The 25,321-nt window shown below is 42.6% G+C and overlaps 1 protein-coding gene across 1 annotated transcript in view; it reads left to right on the forward strand.

Annotated features, from left to right (window-relative positions):
* The first annotated feature begins 13,654 nt into the window (after window positions 1–13,654).
* Window positions 13,655–25,321, forward strand: part of inpp5a (inositol polyphosphate-5-phosphatase A) — a 206,581-nt gene continuing 194,914 nt past the window's right edge. The window contains 1 exon segment of the mRNA XM_083774951.1: window positions 13,655–14,513. Within this exon segment, the coding sequence (XP_083631077.1) occupies window positions 14,433–14,513 (81 nt within the window). The 5' untranslated portion in view covers window positions 13,655–14,432.

Here is a 25,321-nt window from a genome sequence, read left to right on the forward strand (position 1 = left end):
ATTAGCTGCTCACGGACACACACACGGACGGACACACGGACGGACACACGGACGGACGGAGTGCAAAACATACTCTCCCCCCATGCCTTCGGCCTGGTGGAGACAATAAATAATACAAAAAAATAGCAGATCTACAAGCTCACAATGCACCGCATCACAAGCTTGTAGATCGGCTATTTTCAAATGGCCGAAATGAAGTGGTTAATGTATGATTTGTACTAATAATCTAAATCTACAAAGTAACTATAACTAGAAAGAGGCAATTCTGGGAAATTGCAAAGTGTAGTTGCCCACATCGCACCCGTCGAAAATGGAATGGCTTTTGGCTCTGCGTTGATTAAGCCACCCTCGACATGTGATTCAGATTTGGGATGGATCGGACATTCCGTGCGTGAATTGTGGCGTGTTTTGTAAAGTAGGCCCCTCCCACTTACTTCGGAAGACGATTACGGCGGAACGATACAGAAGATCTAAATTCTGACTGTGCTGTTTTAATGGGATAGGTCCGGAGATCATGTGTACCGATTTGTGTGAAATTTGGACAAAATCTGTAGGAGGAGGAGCAAAAAGTGTGTTTTGAAAAAAATTCAAAATGGCGGGAAATCTATCTAGACGCAAATGGGCGTGGCCTATATGGGGAGATGCGTCATGACCCAAGGAATCCAGGGAAAAAAACTTTTTGATTTTACGACCTACGGTTCAAGAGTTATAGCCCAAAAGGTAAAGTTGGCTGTTATAGCGCCACCATGAGGCCGAACGATATACTTCTAAGGTAATTAATTTTAATAATTATGATGAATCTCTCCTCCAAGTCTTGTAAGTATAGCCCTTACGGTCTCAGAGGAAAAAATACTTGAAAGTGAGTTTTTGCATTTTCCCATTCATGTCTATGGGGAAATGCACTAATGCACTAATTAATTCATATCAATTAAATTATCCAACAAATGTCTTAGCAAAATACAAGCACACGATTCCCGATGTAGCCCGTCGTTTTGACATATGGCTCGAGTGCGTGCGACAAAAACTGTGGGAGGTATAATGCGTCAAAATAAACAGAGCACTAGAACAATAGTATAGTTGCCCTCAGGGCAACTACACTAATAACGAAAGTTTTTAACACACTTGCCAGCATTATGGTGATCGACAGACAGACAGACAGACAGACAGACAAATCTCTGTTACAGTGAAACCCGTTTATTTTATGATTTTTTTTCTTCTCAGCTCTCCAAGTTAAACACACAACTCAACAGGTAGACAAAATGTGTCTGATTTCACATTTAATGTGAAATCATTCAAACCGATTATGTTCTTCTGGGTCTTGTACATAAAGTTACACATTGCTTATTGCTCCATGTACAGATTCTGGTGATGTCAGGTTGGTGGGAGGAACCAGTAACTGTGATGGTGCACTGGAGATGGAACACCGGGGAGAGTGGAGAACAGTGTTTGCTTGGTTTGACTGGAACAAGATGTCATCGTCTGTAGTGTGTTGGCAGTTAGACTGTGGCTCTGCCGTTTCAACAGAATTCACTTCTAGTTCTACGCGTGAACCTGGATGGATGATCCCATCTTCCTGTGTTGGCTCCGAGTCTTCGCTGGTGGAGTGTGGAGCAGTAAAGTCTTATGATGGTGATCTTACACTGAAGGTCAACTGTTCAGGTACAGTAAAGTCTTATGATGGTGATCTTACACTGAAGGTCAACTGTTCAGGTACAGTAAAGTCTTATGATGGTGATCTTACACTGAAGGTCAACTGTTCAGGTACAGCAATGACTTCAATGTTTTGTGATCTTCAACAGGCTTTAAACCCAAAGGTCAGCAGTAGCACTAAACATAGGACAAACACAGCATATCGTTAATCAAGGACATTCAGTGCTACAAAAGGCTGAACTTTGGTCTTACCTACCATGAGAGGGAGAGAGAGGATCACCATCGCCAGATCACTACGGGGACGATTCACCATTATAATTATTCCTCTCTCACAATATCATGCAATGTTCTAAATAATCTCTCTCTCTCTCTCTCTCTCTCTCTCTCTCTCCAGAGTCTGTGAGGTTGGTGAATTGGTCTAATCAGTGTTCACTGTTCAGGCAGAGTGGAGGTGAAGTCTGATCAGTCGTGGGTCTCAGTGTGTGTGTATGTCTCTAAATGTTTGTATGTTTGTATGTCTTTAAATGTTTTGATGAATTGAACAATGTGGACCCTGTTGTAAACAAGTGTAATGCTTAATTGGGTCGTCCACTCACAGTTGACAGTCTTTGTATTGAGTTTGTGCATAAAATGTACTGTAAATTCTACAAACTGTTAATAAAGATTTCAATCAATCAAAAAAAAGGTGACTTTGATCAGCAGGATGCAGGGGTGGTCTGTAGGGAGCTTGGCTGTGGAGCTCCTTCAGTCCTCCAGGGGGCGCTCTATGGAGAAGGCAAGGCTCCAATGTGGACCGAAGAGTTTCAGTGTGAAGGCAATGAGTCTGCTCTCCTGGACTGTGGAACCTCAACTTCAACTAGAAACACCTGCTCACCTGGCAACACTGTTGGACTCACCTGCTCAGGTAAATAAGACAAACTATTCTTTTGGTTTAGATTCATATTTATTATTATAAGTTTAAATGTTTACTCTCTTTACAGTGGTTGATGGGAGGAACCATGCAGTAACACCAGGGAGAGTGGAGACCAGCGGATGGTGGGTTTCACTGGGACTTGAAGTCATCATCTGTAGTGTGTAGGCAGCTGCACTGTGGCTCTGCCATTTCAACAGAAAGGACTTCTGGTTCTACACATGTTTGGTGGATTTCCTCGTCCTGTGTCGGTTCTGAGTCTTCACTGAGGGAGTGTGGAATGAAGGAGTCTGGCAATTCCACTGCCAAACTGGAGGTGATATGTTCAGGTAAAACAATAACTTCAACAATCTCTTATTGTATTTGTATTGTATTGTCCGCATGTCCATCCGTCAATCCATCTGTCTGTCCGTCTATTTGTAGCCTGGTTTCCAGATATATTGTATATTTCTGGTAAGGGCAAGACACTTTGAAAATAGATCATCTTACTTTAAATACAAGGATTTGATGGTCTAAAATTTAGACTCAAAATAATGACTATGTCATTGTTTGCTTTGTTTGCAAATCTCCAGTTTTAGGATACAAGTGTTACTACTACATTAACACTGATTGATTGATTGATTGAACATTTTATTAACAGATTGCAGAATGGGTACAGTTCAAGGAAGGTACAGGTCAATACAAAAACTGCTAAGAGGATAAACCAGAAAAAGCACTAAGACTTGTTTACATCAGGGTCTTCCATTTTCAATTCATCAAACATTTAAAGACATACAAATATACACATCTATGCAAAAGAAAAATAATCAAATACACGGTTCGAAAAAAGGGAAAATGTACAGTATATAAAAATATAGGGGGGGACGGGACTGTGGTGGCGAAAAATCCGAAAATGCATATAAACACTATGGTGATTAAATTTAATGTAGCCTACTAGTAGTCGATACTTAACACTCTAATTACCACCTGTTCTTCACTGACAAACTCATTAGAGACTGCCGACTCATGTAAACCTATTTCAAACTGTGTGAGTTAACTATAGAATAGTGTCCATTTAAGGAATGATCATCTCTTGTTACTCCTGAAACTCTGTACACTCCTGAAAGTATAAAAAGTGTGTGGGAGATGTGTGTGGGGTGCTGGGGGAAGCTCTGGAGTTCGAAACCTGATGGTTGAGTCCTGCTTCTTCCTTATGTTGTTTACTTACTAATAGTAATATCAAAAGCTGCCAGAGCAGGACTTTTACTTTTTTACAGGGTCCAGTTTTGTTGCAGCCGCCTGTATAAGTGAGAGCTATGAATTAACCCCTTGTTTGAGCCGAATCTGGGTTGCACGCGGTTTGTTGAACTTCCTGTTGTGGGTGTTGACATTAAGGAAGTATTTTGACAGGTACATGGGTATCTTAGTGGTGTAGCAAATCTTGTTCTAGACCAGGCCCATTGCAAGATGCTGTACTGTCGTCAACCCTAAACCAGTCCAGCCTATCAAAATGGGCAGGGCCGGTGAGGTGGGTTCTGGGAGTGAGGCCAAGTAGTAGCCTGAACAGTTTGTTTTGGGATGTCTGGAGCCTTATTTGTTTTTAGGGCCTGTGGTACCATGAGGTGCATGCATAGTCGAAGAAACCTTGTATGAGGGCTCCCGTTAGCCTCTTCAAAGTATTGTTGCTGACCAGTGAGGAGATCCTGTAGAGGAATCTTGTTCTTTGGTTGACTTTTTTTTATTACATTGGTAGCCATTTTATCACAGGAAAGATTTAACTCCACGATGGAACCTAGGGAGGTAATTTCGTCTTTTCTTGTGGTAACATTGTAGGCCATTGGATAATCTTTTGAATAGCCCTATTTTATGACTTCTGGAAATAAATTCCTCTTGCAATTTAACATTATTGCAGTGTTATATCCAGATTAACATAACCTCACAATATCAAGATTGTGACTTAAATGTGAGATAACATAGGCCTACTTTATTCTTCTCTTGGGATGAAAATCACACTCGTGTGAAGTGTGTGGCGCCCACTGGCTGCCACATAATGTCACTGCTTAAAGCATGTTAGCATGTTAGTGCAAGTCCATAGACTTGGCTGGGGTCCTGTTTTTTCACGTCATTAAGTTCATAGACTTGGTTGCCATATGACATCATTAAAAAGTTGGAGGGCCTAGCTCCCATCAAAAAACAAATAAAATAAAACATAATGCCTGTCCATCCTAAAATCATATTGCATAATCTGCCCTTCCAACATACAAGCACACTCATCATCACAATATGTTTTACATTCCAACATGATCATCGTCTCCTTTTTGTGCCTGCAATATCTGTCTTTGGTATTCATTTTGATGCATGATACCCATTCAAGAGAGATACTTACATTCATGACAGAACGAACACCAAACATTGCAGGTTCAGAACATGCAAACGTCCGTTTATATAAGCTCCTGCAGCGCAAAAACATCTGTTGTACACAATGTAGAACGGTCCCATTATTTTCAGACTAACTGAGGCCACCGGTTGATGTCAATTAAGTTCTATACTCTGCCGGGACCTTTACATAAGGCCCTGGAGAGGACCTCAGAGCATGGGTTGTTCCCAGTTTGGCAGGGGTCGTTTCCTAGATATACATACAGGCCTCATTCGCCGCACCTTCAGGATGTTTGAGTTTGACAATTAAAGAGACAAAAAAAGGCACAAACCTCTGAGGTTTATATATAGTTCAGAGATCTCAATACAGGAATCAAGGGTGCAAATGAGGCAGCTTGCAGCACTTGACACATCGCCAGTTATGGCTTTGAACACAGAGGAATGAGGGGCGGGGGGAGAGGTGATCTTTCTTGGCTCCTCCAAACAATAAGGCAGCTGTGTTTTTTTGGATAGGGGGTTGTTTTCCAGAATGGTTTTTAGCATGGTGAATGTCTCTTGGTTTGTGACATATTAGTATTTACGGAAAGTCTCAATTCTCTGAAAGTCAGTTTTGATATAAAGCTGTTTTTTCTCCTGCAAGAAATATTTTCCACCCCATCCTCCTTTGACCTCAAAATGTGTGCACATCTACTCTATCACCTCTAGGTGGCACTGATGCAGGACAAATAATATTTATGTTTGCAGCAAGATTCTAGGGTGCATGTCCATATTAAACTATATAATTCAGGAGAGATTCACTTATAGGGAAGTTCTCTTCCCTATAAGTCAATTTCTCCTGAATCCGGAAGATCAAATATGAAAGAGAGGAGAGGCGAGGAGAAGAGCGAAGAGGAGAGGGGAGCTCTCCTCTCCATGCCTTGAGGAGAGCAGAGCAGAGCAGAGCAGAGCAGAGGAGAAGAGAGAATCATCAGGGGAACAGCCAGTCTTACCTAACCAGCCAATCTCCTTTTGAACCAAAATGATCTAGGACACCGGCAGCCTCTGTCAGAAAATAACTGACATCCGTCCCACAAGAGTGTGGTGCTCCAAATGAATCATTAAGGGTGGATAAATTAGAGAAGTGGGTATTTTAGAGCAGCCGCAGGGAGTAAAAAAAAAAATAGGCTTCCTCACTGTGGGCTCCACCCTTGCCAGGCAAGCAAGAAGAGGGGTGGAGAAATAATGCCATAGATTTAAGGGTATACAGTTGAGTTCAGTTCAGACAGAGAAGATTCTCTGAATTGCCCAAATTTAAAACATATACACTGTCAAATATTAATTTAACTTAGAGTTAAGTTATAACTCTCTCAGAGTTACAAATGGATAAATTAACAAATTCTTCCCGAGGCCATGCATCTGCAATTTTTTCCCCTTTTTCTAACTGTACAGTATATGATGATTTTTTTTTTTTTTTGCATAGAAGTGTATATCTGTACGTCTTTAAATGTTCTGATGAATTGAAAATGGAGGAGCCTGATGTAAACAAATCTTAGTTATTTTTCTGGTTTTATCCTTGTAGTAGTTTTTGTATTGACCTGTATGTCCGTTGAACTGTACTGTACCCATTCTACACACTGTGAATACAATTTTCAATCAATCGTGTGTGTGTGTGTGTGTGTGTGTGTGTGTGTGTGTGCGCGTGCGCGCGCGCATGTGTTTGATTGACAGTTATAATGATTTTGCCTTTACATTAGCCTCCTGTGTAGACCTGTACATAAAGAGTAAAGTACACAAAAGTGTGTTTGAAGAGCCTTCCGGGAGTTGTTATAGTTCACACGGTCGTATACACATCTGCACATACATGAATAATATCATGTACAGACAAAAAGAAAACACACAGCCATTTATCCGTGTAATAAATTCTAAAGTTAAAAGGCTTGCACTCTTGGGACACGTAATATAAGGAATAAATCAACAACAAATGTAGAGATTAAGATACTGTAAAAAAAGGAAAAACATCTTGTTAAACACTCCTTCGAGACTCGAGAAACCCCTTATTATTTCCAGATTTTTTTCCCTTTCCTTTCCTATTTTTAGATAAGTGAATTTGAGCAGTGGAGGGTCCGGGGTCAAAGTGCACATATTTGCTCACAGTCTGGAATTCCAACATCACTTTTTCCATTACCCAGAGTGCAGTGGGAGGGGCCTCGATCTGCCCAGAAGGCTCCTTTATCAGCAGATACACGTACTGCACACTCCTGGTGGGCACACACACACACACACACACACACACACACACACACACACACACACACACACACACACACACACACACACACACACACACACACACACACACACACACACACACACACACACACACACACACACACACACACACACACACACACACACACACACACACACACACACTCCCCATTCCCCTGTGGGATATCCTGCCCAGAGCCAACAGTGTAGTATTTACTGCCCCTTATGGAACACATTACCTGTGGTGTTATCTGCTTGCTCACAGACCTCCACACATATTTGTGCTGTTATTTTTAGGCCCATTTCCACTGGCTTTCCCTTCAAGCTGTTTGAATAGAAGAAGGAAAAGAGCATTGCAGAGCCAATGCATGCTAGCCTTGGCAGGGAGACACGGTCCCAGATAGAGACCGCGATAAGCCACAGACTTTGTCGTACGCCGGTGCTGCGTTGCCAATAATAGCCGATCTACAAGATAGCAGCTTGAGAGCATTCGTGTCTGCGGCTGCGGCCCACCTCCCTTAACACGGAAGCCATTCGGCTGCCCTAGCTGTTAAGTGATCAGGTGGGGTGGACCACGTACATTTACAGGATCAATGGAACTAATGTAATATACTTTAAGTTCTTATCACTTTTATTATCATTAAGATCTTAGTGTTTTCGCAATTATTTGGGGGCCCATTTGGAATAACCCCACCAGTGGTAGCCTGGCATGGCCAAATTAATATCAAAGATATTTGTCTGGAGTCTGTGTGGAAGAACGAATGTTTTACTTAAGTAAAAGTATCAATACTGCAATCTATTACTTTGTTACAAGTAAAAGTCAGGAATTCTAAATGTAGCCTACTTGAGTAAAACATTGCCTCTAGTGATAAACCCTGATTGGTCCCTCACTACTTCGGGAGGAGTGAAATCCAATCAACTTAGCGGTGCCGCACGTGCCAGACCAAATGCAGAGCAGAGTCGTCTGGTTTCCAGGCTACAGTAGTGGGCCCCGAGCCACAGGTTGAGAACCACTGCAGTAACTATATCTCCTATAGTTTGTCTGCACCCTACTGTAGCAACACACCATTTTAATACGCCATTGATTGCATCCTTTCTTCTTTGTTCAACAGTGCAGACAGACTGAATAATGTGTCAACAATGAATTATAATAGAGGGTATAGAGCACCGAAGTCCTGACGTCACTGTCAGTAGAGCGCGCCAGTCCACAGGTTTGTGTACTTTTTATTTGCATTGAATTCCCCATAGGGGGATTTTAGATCTCTTCATAAGTACTGTGTTTGAAAAATAAACCGATCATCCCTTTTCACTCATGGATATGAAGCATCGACTGAAGGTGGAAATTTACAAATATACCAAAAGAGTAACAAAATAAGCGCTAGAAACGAGTCAAAAAACCCAGAGACTACATTTCCGGGTAGGCAGGGTGGCTGCAGCTGCCTGTCGCACAACATAAACTGACATGTTAATTACGTTCTTTTAAGAAACATTAATTGATATTTAATGTTTCGTGGTTAGTACGAGTCGAGTCACCGCCAGCTGAGTTTCCGTCAACGAGGAATCTCAGGAACGCAATGTGTTAACAGCTGGGCGTGACGTATATTAGCAGCGACATTGCTTTCATATGTAGTTTCAAGGCTTTTGCGGCCAAAGTAATCCCATTTTCTCCATCATTAACGATGCACAGCCACCCCCCTGACAGAAAGGCCGGGATGATCGGTTTATTTTTCAAACACAGTTCTTATATGAAGCGACCTAAAATGGGGATTTCAATGCAAATAAAAAAATAGATGAACCTGTGTACTGGCGCCCTCTACTGAAAGTGACATCAGACTTCGCTGCTCTATGCGTGTATCATCATACCCAGAATTTATGCGGGAACGTCTACTGAGTGTCAAAAAACTATACTGTATGGCCTTGATAGCCCATACATCCAAACAGAAAAGTCCTATTTGATTGCATTAAACGTTAAACGACGTTACACTCACTTTGACACTCACTTTGCCACTCGATTTGCATGCGCATAGTCTCAATTTTCAGTTGAAAGTAAGGCACTTTTCATTTGATGAAATTAGCCGCTGCCTATTTAGGGCACCATTAATGCTCTCGCTCCCTTCTGTTTTGAAGGGACCTCCTGTGTCTATTTCCCACTCTGCTCCTGTGTCTATTTCCCCCTCTGCTCCTGTGTCTATTTCACCCTCTGCTCCTGTGTCTATTTCCCCCTCTGCTCCTGTGTCTATTTCCCCCTCTGCTCCTGTGTCTATTTCCCCCTCTGCTCCTGTGTCTATTTCCCCCTCTGCTCCTGTGTCTATTTCCCCCTCTGCTCCTGTGCAAAAGCTATTATCTCTGTCATCCCAAACTCTGCATGGCCAAAGAGTACAGAGGCTAAATGTTGTTAACTTTATGATAAACATCGGTCAGTCACATTAAGAACATTCCAGCGGAGTCCTCACAGTTTACATAGCTCCAACTGTACTTAGATTACAGGGATAGCAGTGCATAGACACAGGCATATTGTGTATGTAGAGTATAAAGACACACACACACAATTACGCATAATTTGCTAAGCACGTGTCGATCATCACATCTAGATTTCGGTACCCAGGCCAGCATTGGCCTGATGCCAGGGCCAAATTAGCCATTGGGCCGGTGGGGCCGTGGCCCAGGGGCCCTTGGCTCTCAGGAGCCCTTCAGGGAAACTGGACTGCACGGTACTGGGTTTGAGGCCCTGATAAGGGCTCCTATACCTCTTCATTGGCCATTGATGAATTCAATTTAGGTCGAAAAGATGATTAAAAAACCAAAATGAACGAACATGCACTATGGGGGGGGGGGGGGGACCCAAAAAATTATCAGCTGGTTAAATCTTAACCCGTCATGTGTCTCATATTTACTTTCTCTCACTGATTCATACATCTTTGCCTGGATTAAATAATCTATCCCCTCAACCCCCCCCCCCCTCTCTCTTACGCTAGCTCCGGTTAGACTGCAGAATCAACAGAAAACGGTGCCTTACAATGTCAATGTTGTCGATGACATGACATCAGGCATGTCCATAGGTCACCTGGCTGCCACAGCAAAGACAGACAACAGAAAGACAGAAATACACACAACTTGAACTTCATACTAAAAACAAATATGCACGCACGCACACACACACACACACACACACACACACACACACACACACACACACACACACACACACACACACACACACACACACACACACACACACACACACACACACACACACACACACACACACACACACACACACAAACACACCTCCTCTCTCTCATGCCAGACACAGCTGTGAGCACTTTGAAGCTCATTTTGGTGGTAATCTCTCAGCTGTCTTCAGAAATAAAAGGCTTCCAGTTAGCCACATCCATCTGTCTCCCCACCCCTCTTTATCTAATATCAATGATAATACTAACGACAGGCTGTGGGGCTATCCTCCAACCATTCCGTCTTGCCCCCGGATCCCCATTCTGCTTATCTTTCTGCTGCTGTACTGTATGTGTGTGTGGCCCAGCTGCAGTCATACTGTACATACTGTACAGTGTACCATGGTGCCTCTGTACCAAGTGCTCATTCAGCGCTGCATTTGAACTGTATGCATACTCGGTGGTGGTCGTTTGCTAGCTGGCAGGCACATTACAACACTTCACTGTAGAGGTCAACAATGAATGTACTTAATGGATGTATGGATAATTTATTCTGGGGGTTTTGTCAAACAAGTTAGTTTACACTCCAGCAATGAACTGAAACTACTATATCAACCATGTTTCATGTTGGATTGTTCGTTGTTATGGTCTTATAATTTAGGCCTGCAGTTTGCATGTGTCTACTTCAGACCCAGGGGTCGGCAGCCTTTTTCACATGAAGTGCCAAGTTTGAAATGTGAAATATCAACATTACATTTTGATGACACGACATCAACATTAAATATTTCAAACTGATTTTCATTGTCCATTAGGCCGCTAGACCTTTATTTCTTCTTCTTCTTCTTTAGAAATATTTTCTTTCACATCAGGATGTAATAATTCAGAGTTCAATAAGTCAGAGTTAGGAGTTTTAATGAATGTAGAAGTATATGCAGGCGGTTGTATAAATGTGAGGGGACTTAATTTAACTGACTGAACTGTTTTTTGAATATAAATAAAATCACACTCGTGTGAAGTGAGGGGCGCTCTTCATACATCACATTCCATGCTCAGCCAATCAGCGGAGCAAATTTCGTGCTCAAAGGGACAGACACACAAGAGCTGTGCATAGGAGGCCCCCTCAAAAACCTCTCTTTCACATGCCAGTGATCATCCTCCCCTATTCCCTGTGCCAATGTTGGTACTCATGCCTAAAGCCTTAACCACACCAGAGGGTCACCATGCAACTCGTTGCAACTCCTTGCAACTACTTGCAACCATTATTCCCAATGGCAGTTGCAAGGAGTTGCATTGGTGTGGCTTGATTTGTTGCAAGGAGTTCCAAGGAGCGCGTGGAACCGGCCGGTTGCCTTAATAGTGTGAGATTTAAAAAAGGGCACATTGATGTCCAGAGGGAAAAGGGCAGGTGCTCTAGCACCCCCTAGTGTCTATCTGTGCACGCCACTGCAAGGAGTTGCAGCTGGTGTGGTTTTGGCCTACGGTTGCTTACTCCCGGTTTACTCTATGCTGTTCTTTCTTGCAGTGCGCGGTGGCCCAGATTGGAGGTGGACTGACAGCATCAGTACTGGCATACAATAAGACTGCGGAAAGCTCCATTGCAGCCTTTTTGACTCAGCCATCCTACTGTACATCCATCTTCAACCGCTTATCCGTAGTCTGGTCGCGGGGGCAACAGCTCCACCAGAGAGCTCCAGACTTCCCTCTCCAGAGCAACATTAGTAACTTCGTTCTGCATGGATCCCGAGGCGTTCCCTCCATCCCTCCATCTCAACACACAACTCGTACTGTACAAAGTGTACATGTTTGCTGTATCTATAAGATGTGCACTGTATTTATATATTATGCTGTGTACTTAAAGTATAAGCTATAGTGTAAAGTTTAAGCTTATATAGGGATGTGCTGCCATTTGTTTTGCTGCCCTTTTATCCTGTTTCAGTGTTAGTTGGGGAGACTGGTGTCTCTGTTTGACCTGGTGTAGTTTAGTTACAGTAATTAAAGCTGTGGGTAGGGGCTAGATTATTGCTATTCTCTGTCTCGCCCCTATTGCAATAGAGGTCGTAATAACACAAGTAATTCTGTATTCTGTTCACATTTACTGTTCATTATGTAATGTTGTGTTCTGGAGGTGTACCATTTGTTAACTTCAATAAAAGTTTATTTTTAACTTGTTGTTACATGTCTTTGTGACAGTGGCATCGCAGTTGGTGTTCATTTACAAATACCGGTAACACAGGATTTAGCTTGACAAAATTGTAGTGGAGCTAATCTAGGATAACTGTCAAGTGACTTAAATTCTGATACAAAATAAATATTGATTAACGGATCCACAGTGTGGTCATACTCATACTGATATCATGACTGAGACCTGTCTCGTATACGTGGTAGGCCTACTTGTGTGCTGAATCAACCCCTCCAAGGGCCCTGGCGTTACACCAAATGAAAATGCCCCATGCACTTGCGTAACACAATCAAGAACAACACTTTTTGCGTTCACGGCACGCACCCAGTGAATGAACGCACGTGCGTTCAGCGCACCGCCATCACTATCACTGCTGCTCCCATAGAGTTATAAGGCTGCTCCCATAGAGTTATGAGGCTGCTCCCCTACACTGGATCTGCTATTTTTGAGTCTCCTCCTAGGCTCCCACCTAGTGGTTAAGAAACTGTTGGACGACCAAAAACACTAGCTGGGCTGGGGTTCCTATGTTGCGTTACATTAAAATCGGTGACCTATATGAATACGTTTGACAGAAGCAACAGCTGTATCTATATTTGAAATAGTCTTGCACAGGGCCCTGCAAGCTGCGGGCCCTGGAGGCGCATACACTCCACTAAATTCCATTGTTAATCCGGGCCTGCTTATGATCCCGCAATGATCTGCTCAAACCCAGCAGGGGATATTAAAGTATGTATGCAGACTAATCCTAATAATTAGACATTAAACAAACATTATGACCTATACATCCTAGATGATTCTGTTGAGTTTTTTTTTGTTTTTCTTTCCTTTTTTTCAGTCAAATGTTTGTATTGAACCAACAGCTGAAAACACCACTGATATTTCTGTGGATGACTTTACTACTTTGTGGGTCCCCACCATGGTAAAAGCTCTCGGAAAGTCGGTTTCCAAGTTTTAATAAAAATGTTTTGTTAAAAAGACAAAGATGCAGTCTTAGTTTGGGGCATGAATTACTATACATTTCAATCAATCAATCAATCAATTAAAAGGTATTTAAACTTTGCAAGTTATAGGAGAGGTAAAATAATGTAGGCTACAGCAGTAGCCAGTCACTTATTGTGTTTTACATAATTTACCGCCGGTAATAGTAGAGCGAAGATTAAAAATAATATTAAAATAAATGAAAAGGGTGGTGGTGTGCGCAGTGCACTGTCTTTGACTGAGCTTGTAAATCGGCTATTTTCGGGCTTTGCCCCCGCCCCCTACGACCGGCCACGGCTTGATTTTCCATTGGCACGATGATGACGTAGGTGAAGCCTCTCCTATTATCCTCTCTCTCCAAACAACCACCAAGCCAAATTGTCCGGGCGGCTAGTCGGCGTGCTTCTCCTCTGCTCTGAATGATTGAGAGGGAGAGAGACTTTTTTACACTGCACAAAAAAAAAACGCTAGGCGAACGAAGCAGCGACGCTGACTGAACACTCACTCGTCGCTGAAAAAATGAGCCAGAAGAACCAACTACACTAGCAGCAGACAGTGCCGTGGATTTAATAATACAAACGGAAAGTTTTACGATATGGGCTGGCCCTGGACGTGAAAAAGTACAAGTCCAAATACATACCGGGTAAACATCACCTTCTTTATCTTTCTTTCTTCTTCTGCTTCGGACCACCTTCTCTTTTTTCCCCAAGAAAATAAGCAAGTCGAATGCACAGCAGCAACCAGCGCAGCTGCTGCTAATAATGCCGAGTCGCTGGCTGCAGTCTCACACTAGTGTCGGTTCCTGCGTTTATTTCTTTTTAGCCCGCTTCTGATGCACAACAACCGGACTTCTGTTTGTTTTCAGTTCTTTTAACATCCATCAAAGTCCTCCCCGAGCGACCTGCCTGCAATAGAGAGAGAGAGAGACAGAGCGAGCATTACTATGGCTGGGAAGCTGACAGCACAACAACAGGGCACGGGAATGCTGCTGGTGACGGCCAACGTTGGATCTCTCTTTGAAGATGTGAGTGTTGTCTGTCTGTCTGATGAACCGCGCTACAGTGTGTCTATAGTCCTATTGACTCTTGACGGGTGATGTGCGAAATATGTTTCCGAGAAGGTGGTTGCTTGTGGTTACACTGTTGCCGTTTTTCCACGTCCTGTTCTATGGTTGATGATCACGACTCGTGTGCTGGTTGGTTTGTAGCATGCATGCAGTAGCAGCCAGCCTTCAGGCTAGTATACAGTAAACCCCACCACTATACTCTTACACATAGCATTATACTAGGTGCATAAACCCATAGCTATGGCCTCTCTCTCGAGTCATAAGTCACAACCATAAGTATACGTGTGTAGGTGGTAAATAACATTTGTATATACACCATATATGCTTGTGGTGTGTGTGTTAAGAGCAATTTAATACGCAATCAAGTATTGATTGCGCAAAATCGATCATCTGCCTGGTTTGAACTGCTGTAGTGTTGCAAATGGCCCACATTTAAGGTAACGGTTTCTTTATACCGTTCAGTGAGTCCCATACAGGGAATAATTTATAGGCTACATCTGGCTCAGTCAGTGCTGCTTGCCTCCTAGGACTTGTCAAAGTTTTTGCACCATGTGCATTGTGTATACATGCAGGAGCTGTTTGTTGATGATGTGTCAGGTGTGTGTGTGTTTGTGTGTGTGTATATATATATATATATATATATATATATATATATATTTTTTTTAATGCACATTAGGATTGATTGAAATATTTATTAACAGTTTTCAGACTTGCAGTACAATTCAAGCACAACTCAATACAAAGACTGTTAACTGTGAGTGGACGACCCAATAAAGCATTACACTTGTTTTCAAGAGGGTCCACCTTGTTCAATTCATCAAAATTAGGATGTGCATTAGGTGATGTGAATTAGGATGTGCCTACAACATCGCCCTGGAATGGTATAGGACCTATATTTTAGGCTTTATATTTGACTATAATGTGAATTCATATAGGCCTATATATATATATATATGTGTGTGTGTGTGTGTGTGTAATGGAGCCCTATACAAGCATAGAAATACTAGCTGCTTGAGATTGTCGTCATGACGATCATCTTTATTTACTCACCAAGTCACCAAGACTTGTCTTTAAGGAAATAACATATTGGCTAATCTGTAGAAAGTGAAACCATATGGCATGTTCTAGTCTTCACTATAGTTTAATTTGGCTATATATATATATATATATATATATATATATATATATATATAAGCTTATCAAGAGAGAAGACTAGTCTCTTACTGTGGGCTACGATTTGTGAATACACATGGAATGACATTTTTAAATACCGTTATTTAATATTTATACTGGAGCTTCTCTGTGTTGTCTCCTCCCTAAGTAGCATCATTTGACCTTTTTGCGCTGGCAGTAGGCCTAAATGATGGTGGTAGCCCAAGTGTGATCATTGTTTGTGATTTAAACTCTTCCAAGTTCAAACATTGTGTGTCACTTTCAGTGTTGTGTCAATAGGCACAAAGTAAGTCCTGTCCCTGACTCCCTCCTTCTCTCTCTCTCTCTCTCTCCCTCACTCCCCATACCCATACCCGTGTGAACCGCTAGTCCCAAACATGAGAGTAAAGCATTTCTCTCACTGGAGTAAGCCTATAAATAGCTGAGCTAGTCACGGCCCAGTCGCTGAGCTTTGGGTGTCTTGTGGATTTTTTGTCCACCAGACTTTTTAACATGCATGGAAAAATGTTGAATTTGATGCAATTTCTGAAAACTTAAAAATAGTTGCTGTAACAGGATAACTTTTAGGACAGATGGCAGCCATGCTTTTGGTGTTACCATTACCATATCATGTTGTAAAATGTCCCAAACGTTGGACAATATGTAATATCAATATCGGATGTTACATTGATTCGGTACATTTAAGTGATATCTTGGAATCCAGTGTGGCGCCGCAAGGCAAACGATACAAAACTGATACCTAGCATATGCACAACAGGCGTGTAAGTCACCTAGTCCCATTCGTTTTTAGTATGACTGTATAAATCGACCACAGTAACATTTTAGGACTCTTGCTCATCATATCACAAATGCTTTTGTGACCTGAAATGCGTATTAGACACAACATTCCACAAAAACCCCAAAGAGTGAATTTCGGAAGTGGAAATTGATGTCTTTAGCTTTACTCAAATCACTATTGTGAATTTGAAGAAAGCTAGAAGTAGGTATTTTGGCCCGTGTCGCCGGCATGGTTGTCCGGTCACATTAGGCTGCAATGCCAGTCAGACAGGGGTAGAGCAGCTGGATGGGGACCGTGAGGTTACCAGTTCAATCCCGGGTTCCTCCAGAGTTGGTTTCGAAGTGTCCTTGACGCTGAACCCCAAATTGCTCCTGATGTGGAGGTTGGTGCCTTGCATGGTTTCCTCCGCCATCGGTGTGTGTGTGTGTGTGTGTGTGTGTGTGTGTGTGTGTGTGTGTGTGTGTGTGTGTGTGTGTGTGTGTGTGTGTGTGTGTGTGTGTGTGTGTGTGTGTGTGTGTGTGTGTGTGTGTGTGTGTGTGTGTGTGTGTGTGTGTGTGTGTGTGTGTGTGTGTGTGTGTGTGTGTGTGTGTGAGAGATTGGGTGAATGTTATGCACAATCTATGCAAAGCTATATATAAAGACACCATTTATCATTTACAGCATGTTGCAGGTTCGAATCCCGACCCCCACTCCACAGCTCTCTCCAGTTCCTCTCAGTCTACTGTCGGGGAAACCATGAGTTATATATAGTTAATTGTTTGCATTGATTCTCACAAGATGACCATGCTATTGTACGTGGTTCGTCATTGCTTGTGTCTGTCCCTTCCTTGACACCTGATCAAGATAAGGTAATCTGTGACAGTGAATGCTTTTATTCAGATGGCCTTCAAGTAGAATCGTATATTATATCGCTACCTAGTAAGGTTGGGCGATATGCCAAAATATCCCATCGTCTACCCCAAAATCACTGATTTACGATATATTTGCGCTATCAAAGCAATAATGTGAGAACAGCTCCCTAGTCCTTTAAGCTTGAGTTATACTTCAACACACACAAGTTCCGGGGACCCCCCGGGGACCGCCACACTGAGTTACATCACTTAAATCACATGGGTGTGATTTTTATATTCAGACAAATAATAAATCGTGTCGCTGTGGTTGCGGGATAAACCACCTGGCCGGGAGCCCTCCCCTGTAACTAAAGGGACTTGCAACGAGTGTTGCAAGTCCCTTGGCGGCGAGTGAACTTAAAATCACAATGACTAGTGAATATAAACATAAGCTGACAAGTTTTAATATCAGATTTGACAGCAAAAGTTAAGAATCAAGTGCTGGATCTTTTGATAACGGGGTTTTATATATATATATACCCACACACAGAGCTATCATCAAAAGTACAGTAGTTTATAAATAGACAACTAGGAAAGCAAAAGCTTCTGTATTCCTCTGCTCCATTCAGTGGAGGAGTTTTGAACCCTACACATCACGGCAATTAACTTATGTCACAACCATGCAGTACAAGACCAGAGGTTGTTTTTAATAGAAGAAAAGATTTGCTCTCAAAGCCGCAACAAGTGATCACACATGACTGGTCTGGCTGTAGTGTGTGCCGCCTCAGCTGTGTGCATTAAATCTGCAAAATTAAAGAAATCACCTGAAAATAAAATAAACATCAATTGGACTCATCCGATTGTCGATCTATTCGTAACCCATTTAGGCCCGACGTCAAAATTTTAAAAATGTTGACTCCATCTGAAAATATGGGACCCCCCCCAGAAGCAAATATTTGAGTTAAAAACTGAAAGAATATATTTGAGATAAGATTTGAGGCACATTTTCACGATCTTTCAAAAATAGACCTACAAGTTGTAGATCTGCTATTTTTCAATAGCTAAATTATAACAATGCTTAAAACACCAAAAGGGGTTCCCGCCCAAAATGGGTGAATCAGTTACTACCTAGAAACACACAATACAAATTACAATCATATTCTTCAAGATGCACATGTTTGTGAGATGCTTGCCTGTGGTAAGATATTGGAGTTGGCTAGTTAACTGGAGTCACACTTAAGACTCATGGATTTTCCCCTTCCTGTTTTGGCAAGTCCCAGTTATCAATCATGTTGTGTTTTTCAACACGGTCGGTCATATGGAGCCGCTGAAAGTAAAGGCTGTTTTACTGCAATTTGGCATTGTGGCGTCACCTTTTTTGGCTTCTTTAGAAGCCCCCCTTCAATATGAAGTCAGAACATTTATAACTTAAACTATCTTAAGGCTAAGTCAGAAAACATTTCATCCTAAAATTAACTGGAGGTTCTTTAAAAAGTAATGAGACTCTGTGCCATATATGGTGGCATTTTATGCTTTATTTCAGATAGGTCAGTGTCGTGGAGAGACCGGACAAATTGGCATAGAGAGGGAGGAGACAGAGGCCATGTGAGACAAGACACCCACAAGGAGCCTAGGTCCTGTGCAATAGCTCCATGCAGGCGTTTGTGACTTTAATATTGATGGCAAACATTTTGTTTTCCTGCAGTCATCCAAATGGAAAGGTCATTTTCCGCTATTTGCACTTGGGAACACGCGCGCACACACACACACACACACACACACTTGTTAGGAGTTACACCTGGCTAATGTAGGTAACGCCTCGACATTTTCCTGCTAGTGGTGCAGTTGCCATATTATTGAGGTACACTATTTGTACGCAGATGGCAGCATTATTTAAGTTTAGGCATCATAGATTTGTATATACTGTAGCTCCGTTTGGAACCTCAATATCTATGCTTTAGCTCCGAGATATCCTGCCTCATCTCGGAGCTAAAATGTAGATATTGAGGTTCCAAACAGAGCTAATTTGTATACGGCACATTAGTTTCACATTGGTACTTTGACCTACTAGTACAGTATGTAGTTCTCATGTAGTTTCTTAGGCTATTATGTTGATGGCACCCCACCCATTAACCCATCCTGGGCGGGAATCCCTTTTGGTATGTTATACTTTACCTATTGAAAAATTCTGGAGGGTCCCTGGAACAACGTTCAGATGGGGGTCGGCGGCCAATTATATATTTGGGGGTCATGGAATAGTTTGAGAACCACTGACATACAGTAGAAACGGGTTTTTCAGAAAACTGTCAGGATTCAGAAGGCATTTGTAGAATAACAGACAAGACAGTGACAGACAGAGTGTATCATTATTAGAGCTTGATCTGGAATAGATTTCCCAGTGAAACGTTCAGCAGGATCAGGCCAGATGATAAATAATTGTACTAGCCTTACGGTAGTGAGAATATTGACTGAGCTCTATATATTTTGTTGCACAACGAGTAGCAATAATCCCCAGGCCCACAAGCGCTGCGATCATGTACTGTATGGCACATTGTGAGCTTGTAGATCTGCTATTATTTGAACAGTACTGCCCGGCCTACTCGGGAACAAATGCAAGTTGAAAATGCATACACCCAATCACCCACCGTAGCCTTTATCAGAGTGTCTGTCTGTCTGTCCCTTTTCATGCCGATCCCCAATGTCGTCAGTATTGGTCAAATTGTCTGTTCTGGACAATGTTTCTGATCAACTTCATGCTGGTCACTCAAATCCTCTGCGATACACGTGGTCAGTCGGACGGTTCTCAAGAAGATACGTGAAGGACTATACATTCATTCATTCATTCATTCAAACCTATATTTATTCGCGAAAGACATTGACGTCATTTGCAGTATCGTCAAGATACACATAAGACAACATTTCAAAGCAAAAACAAACATTTCCTCATCGTGTGATTTTGATATTTTTGGAAAATGTTTCCTTTAATAATATGTCCATTAACTGATTATGTTTTAGATGGCAGTGGTACTTGGCATGTGACTTTGTGGTGAGCGACGTCTGCATGGCTGTGGAGGGTTGAGCTCCCTCTGAGAGCAGTGCCTCGGTGTAGAGATGTCTGTCTTCATACTACAAGGTTATTTACGTTCCCCTCCAGTGTAGCACGTTGCAGTAAACACTGGCCGTTGGCTGGGGCCTTTCATTTGATTACGAGTGCATGTCGTTTTGATTACAAAACACCTCTTGTTGGCCAGTCGACATGGCCATGTAGTGATGTAATGGAATACTATGCATAGAGCCCTCTCTGTTTTGCTACCCAACACTAAAGGAACCTGCCATCCATTCGCCCCTTTCAGGGCCATTCTAGGTCTTTTTTTCCTATATGTCACCTATTCTGTCTCTCTGTTCTTCCCTGTCTCATGAGGCTTACAGTCTCTCTCTGCATCTGTCTTTCTGTCTCACTCTCGTCCCCTGGCAGCTCATTAGCTCAGACCATCACAGAATGTCTCATTACAAATGGATCCAGACCCCAGCGAGCCGGCATATTTACACTACTAAAGATAGAATGAAGCAGGGGAAAAAGAAATAACCCCTTGAACGGCGTGTCTCCCTGTGCAGAGACTCTACTACTCTCTGTATCCTGTCCTGAACAGGATACAGAGCTTTATTGTAGCGCAGCATACATGTGTGCATTTGCGAAGGCTTCACTTTTTGTGATGCTACCACGCTTGGCCCAGCCGATGTCCTTCTCAAGTGGGGTGGGTGAGCATGGTCCACAAATAAACTAGACACTGCACAGTGCACACTATTATTAAGGACACAGTCACATGGCTGACAGGCCGTAAAGTGAATAACGTGTAGTAATTGAGTGGCCAGTTGTGTCTATTTTTAGTGTGGACGATGGCAGTACCGTGGGTTATTGCTTTATGGTGTCAGACACGCGCTCTAATCAAATTTGGATTTGTTGAAGCTCAAGTGTGTGATTACAGAGGTGAGTCTTGAGAGGTTGTGTTGAGAGTATCCTCTCCAGTTCGCTGTTCGCCACCCTCAGCCTATTCTCTTATCAAAGCCGTCCTCACGAGAGGACAGTCTTTTGAAAGTAGATGCCACCTCACAGCCCTGTCTCCCTGGCTTCCTTTCTCTGCCAAACGTAGTACCCATTCCAGTTCCAGTTCCAGCACGTCTGTTGCTGCAGAAATGGAACTATTTTCGTGTCCTGTGCGCTCTGCCGTCCTCCTGAAAGTCTCATAACATTTCGAAGTGGGGAATATGTCAAGGAGGCCTCTATAAAATAATCCAGATTGCCACATACTTGTATTTGTTTTGTTGCCTCAGGCATAGCATGACAATGTTATGTTGAAATGGCACACTACTAAGTCATATTCTTGATGTCAAATTGGCTAGTAGAAACATGCCACAAATCTGCCGTGCAAATAACAAAAGGATAACGACGACAGCTGTTACAAAATTGTTTAATTCCCCCCCCCTCTATTTGGCATTGTATTGTACAAACCAAAACCCCGTAGACTTATCTAACAAAAAAAATCCTGCCAGTGAATCTCATGTAGATCACATCAGGAGTTGCATTTTGCATTTTGAGTTGCAAAGTTAAAAAAATTCTTTCGTTTGCGATACATAACGCACCCCAAGTCTTTATAGGATTAGCAGGATAAAAGGAGGTGAAATTAGGTTGAGGTTTAAATTCTCCATAACTGTTTTTTCTAGCGTAGGGCAACACAAGAAGGTGATTTGTGAATGGTCTGCTCTGTTTGTTCTGTTTGAGCAAAATTACAGTTTCACATGCTGTATATGTGCAAGCAACACTCTAGTCTCTGCTTCCCTTTGTTTTGCAGATGGGTTCCCAGATCGGTGACAGACACCCTAAGCAGCGAAAACATATGTTTACATTGCCAAAGCAAGAATTTGAACAATAGGCTACAATCTCAACCAGATGTATACAATTGGAAGTCAGAATCTCCAATACCGTATTGTGCCAAATATAAGACGACTGATTATAAGACGACCCACATTTTTCAAGACTCATTTGTGGAAAAAGAACATTGAATGTCAAATAGTCTAGTCCCCGATTATAATGCAACCCCATTTTTCTTTTTAGGATATTTTCATTGGAAAAAACCTATACTTAAATTATATTCAGGCCAATCGGGTTTCTTTCTATATGTACCGAGATCACTCTATGCAGCTAGCGTAGGAATGATACACTGACCAGCTTTGCAGGACGTGTGAACTTCTATATATCAGTGGTTCCCAAACCTTTTCATGTCAAGGACCCCCAAATTGACACTTATTAGCCCGCGAACCCCCATTTAAAAACATGCCATGGGGTCAAGAGCCCTCAGCCGCTCTGCCTCTCACCTCTGGAACTCCCTCCCCCCTGATATCAGAAACATGGACTCAATCACCACATTTCAAACTCACCTCAAAACCCACCTGTTTAGTCAGGCTTACGGCTGACCTGTTTTTATCTTGTTGTATGGCGACCTTGAGTTCCCTGAAAGGCACCTTATAAATAAAATGGATTATTATATGCCAGGGACTCCCATAATTTTTATAATAGCAGTGATTCTCAACCCGTTTAATTTCAAGGATCCACAGTTTGACATGCATTAGTCTACGGTTAGTCCACCCATTTAATGGCATTTCTATCTCTGGGACCCCAATTTATATTGTAAAATCACTATTAATTTAACTGAGTGTACAAATGGACCCATTGGGGTCCATTTGGTTACATTTATTTTGTACACTCTCAGAGTAACAGACCCATGTCCATGGGTCCATTTCGTTACAAAGTATCATTTAGCTGGGGACCCCCTGGAACTCCTTCAAGGACCCCTGGGGGTCCCTGGACCCCACTTTGGGAACCACTGCTATAGGACCAGAGGCGGACTCTGTGTTTTCTTGTTCTCTCTGTTGCTATTCATCAGTATTGTGAGATATTCCTAATCAAGCTCATACTTAGTCACTTAGACACGGATGGCAAAATAATAGTAACGTGATTCACTCATAGACATATTACAGCCTTTCCCTTGTATTCAGACGTCAAACAGCTACCACTTCCCCCAAGTGTTTTAGTTTGTTACGTCTGCTGGTTTCTCTTGAATCATCATACATACAGTACAATTGCTATCGTTGTAGTTCTAGTAGCCTCTAGCGCTGCATGCCTCGTATGTTTTTCTTCTCTCCCAGCGCAAAACAAAATCGGGCATTCATTTGTTTGACTGGTTCTGAAGAAGTGCAATTTCAATTTGTTGTTGAAATGTTACAATCTGAACTATAAAATAGTTGAGGCTGTCCAATTCACTATTAATGAATGATGGTGCCCCTCACCATGCCCCAGGAACAGATAAATGGCACGTCAGTATAGGCCTTGCCCAGCTAAGCACAGCCTGAAGGAGGTACAGTACTGCTGGCCTGCCTGGGAGCTAAGCAGAGGTACTGTACTGTACAGTACAGTACAGTACAGTACAGTACAGTACTGTACAGTACAGTACAGTACAGTACTGTACTGTACTGTACTGTACTGTACTGTACTGTACTGTACTGTACTGTACTGTACTGTATTGTACTGCTGGCCTGCCTGGGAGTTAAGCATTAGGTACAGTACTGCTGGGAATTGTATTCATGATTATGTTGGAGAGAATCAGCTGAGCCCCTCCCGCTGGCCAGATCTGTTGATCTTTCCAGCCCAAACAAGCAGTCACTGGGCTAGACAGTGAGTTTATGGTTTGCTGTCCCAAGGGCCGTGATGCACGCACAGCCATTCAGTTTATGGATCCACAGGGGGGTTCGACACATGCACACTGCACCAGGCACACATTAGGTATGGACCGTAGTACTGAGTGCTCGCACACACACTTATTACAGGGACTTCAATGTGGTCCCAACGCAGCCCAACTTTTTCCACAGTTCATTGACCCCCTCCCTGTTCAGGAGTGTGTGTGTGTGTGAGCACAAAGAGACAATTGAATCCTCTTCCCTTCCGGACCCGGTACTGATAAGGAACTTGGATAAGGGTTGGTAGTGTCTGAGCGGAGCAGCAGAGGGGAAGCTCGGGTCCACTCCAAGAGCCATAAGTATCCTGGATGGGAAAGCCAGAGACGGACAGATACACACACACACACACACACACACACACACACACACACACACGCTCTCTCTGCTGAGGCCAAGGACTCATTCATGAGATTCATCTCTGAAGAGATGAGAGTGGGCGCCTCGATCCTTCGTGCAGCACAATGGAATATTGGAATAGAGTGCGATGGAAAAATCTGTCAGCGTTGCTTGGAGCGCAAGTTTTCTGTTCGTGTCACCACCATCACAGGGTGCTGGGCGCAGCTCACCCAGATGTCCGAACGTTTTAACTCGTCACGTCCACTTCTTTTTGCAACATTCTTTTACGGCATGCGAACCAACCGTCCGCTTTGAGCTTTCCATTAAAACGGAAGGCGCGCTAGTTCCTTTTTTATTAGTGCATTCATACAGGGACTTTATCGATTTGTACCCGTGTCGTGACTCGTGAGTGTACTACAAATGCATCCATTTGTACACTTTGAGTTAAATTAACACTCAGGATTTTTGCTTCATACTCCTGTACATGTAACAGTTCAATGTAACAGTGTTAATTGTAAGTGTTATACACACAATGTAATACAAATAAGTGTTGCTACCTGACGCCATTCTCCATGTATATAATATAGTGCATTAGTGGTCACAGCTCCTCCTGTCCCCTGTATGAATGTCCTGCCACAACTCCACCTCTTCCTTGTCTATTTCAGTATCGGAATGAGAGTAGTGTCATTCTGTGTCATTCTGTCAAAACACATGGAGGTTGTCTCCAAAGAGTTCTGGTCCGTCTAGTCCCTTCAACACTGCGCAGAGACAAAGACTACATCGGTTCAGTGTTGTTTTTGGCAGCAAATTTCTATTTTAGTTTTAGTCATAGTCTCTTGAATAGTTTTCACTTCAGT

This window comes from Protomyctophum parallelum (genome assembly GCF_964188405.1).
Source record: "Protomyctophum parallelum genome assembly, chromosome: 10".
In the NCBI taxonomy this organism is placed as follows: Eukaryota; Metazoa; Chordata; class Actinopteri; order Myctophiformes; family Myctophidae; genus Protomyctophum; species Protomyctophum parallelum.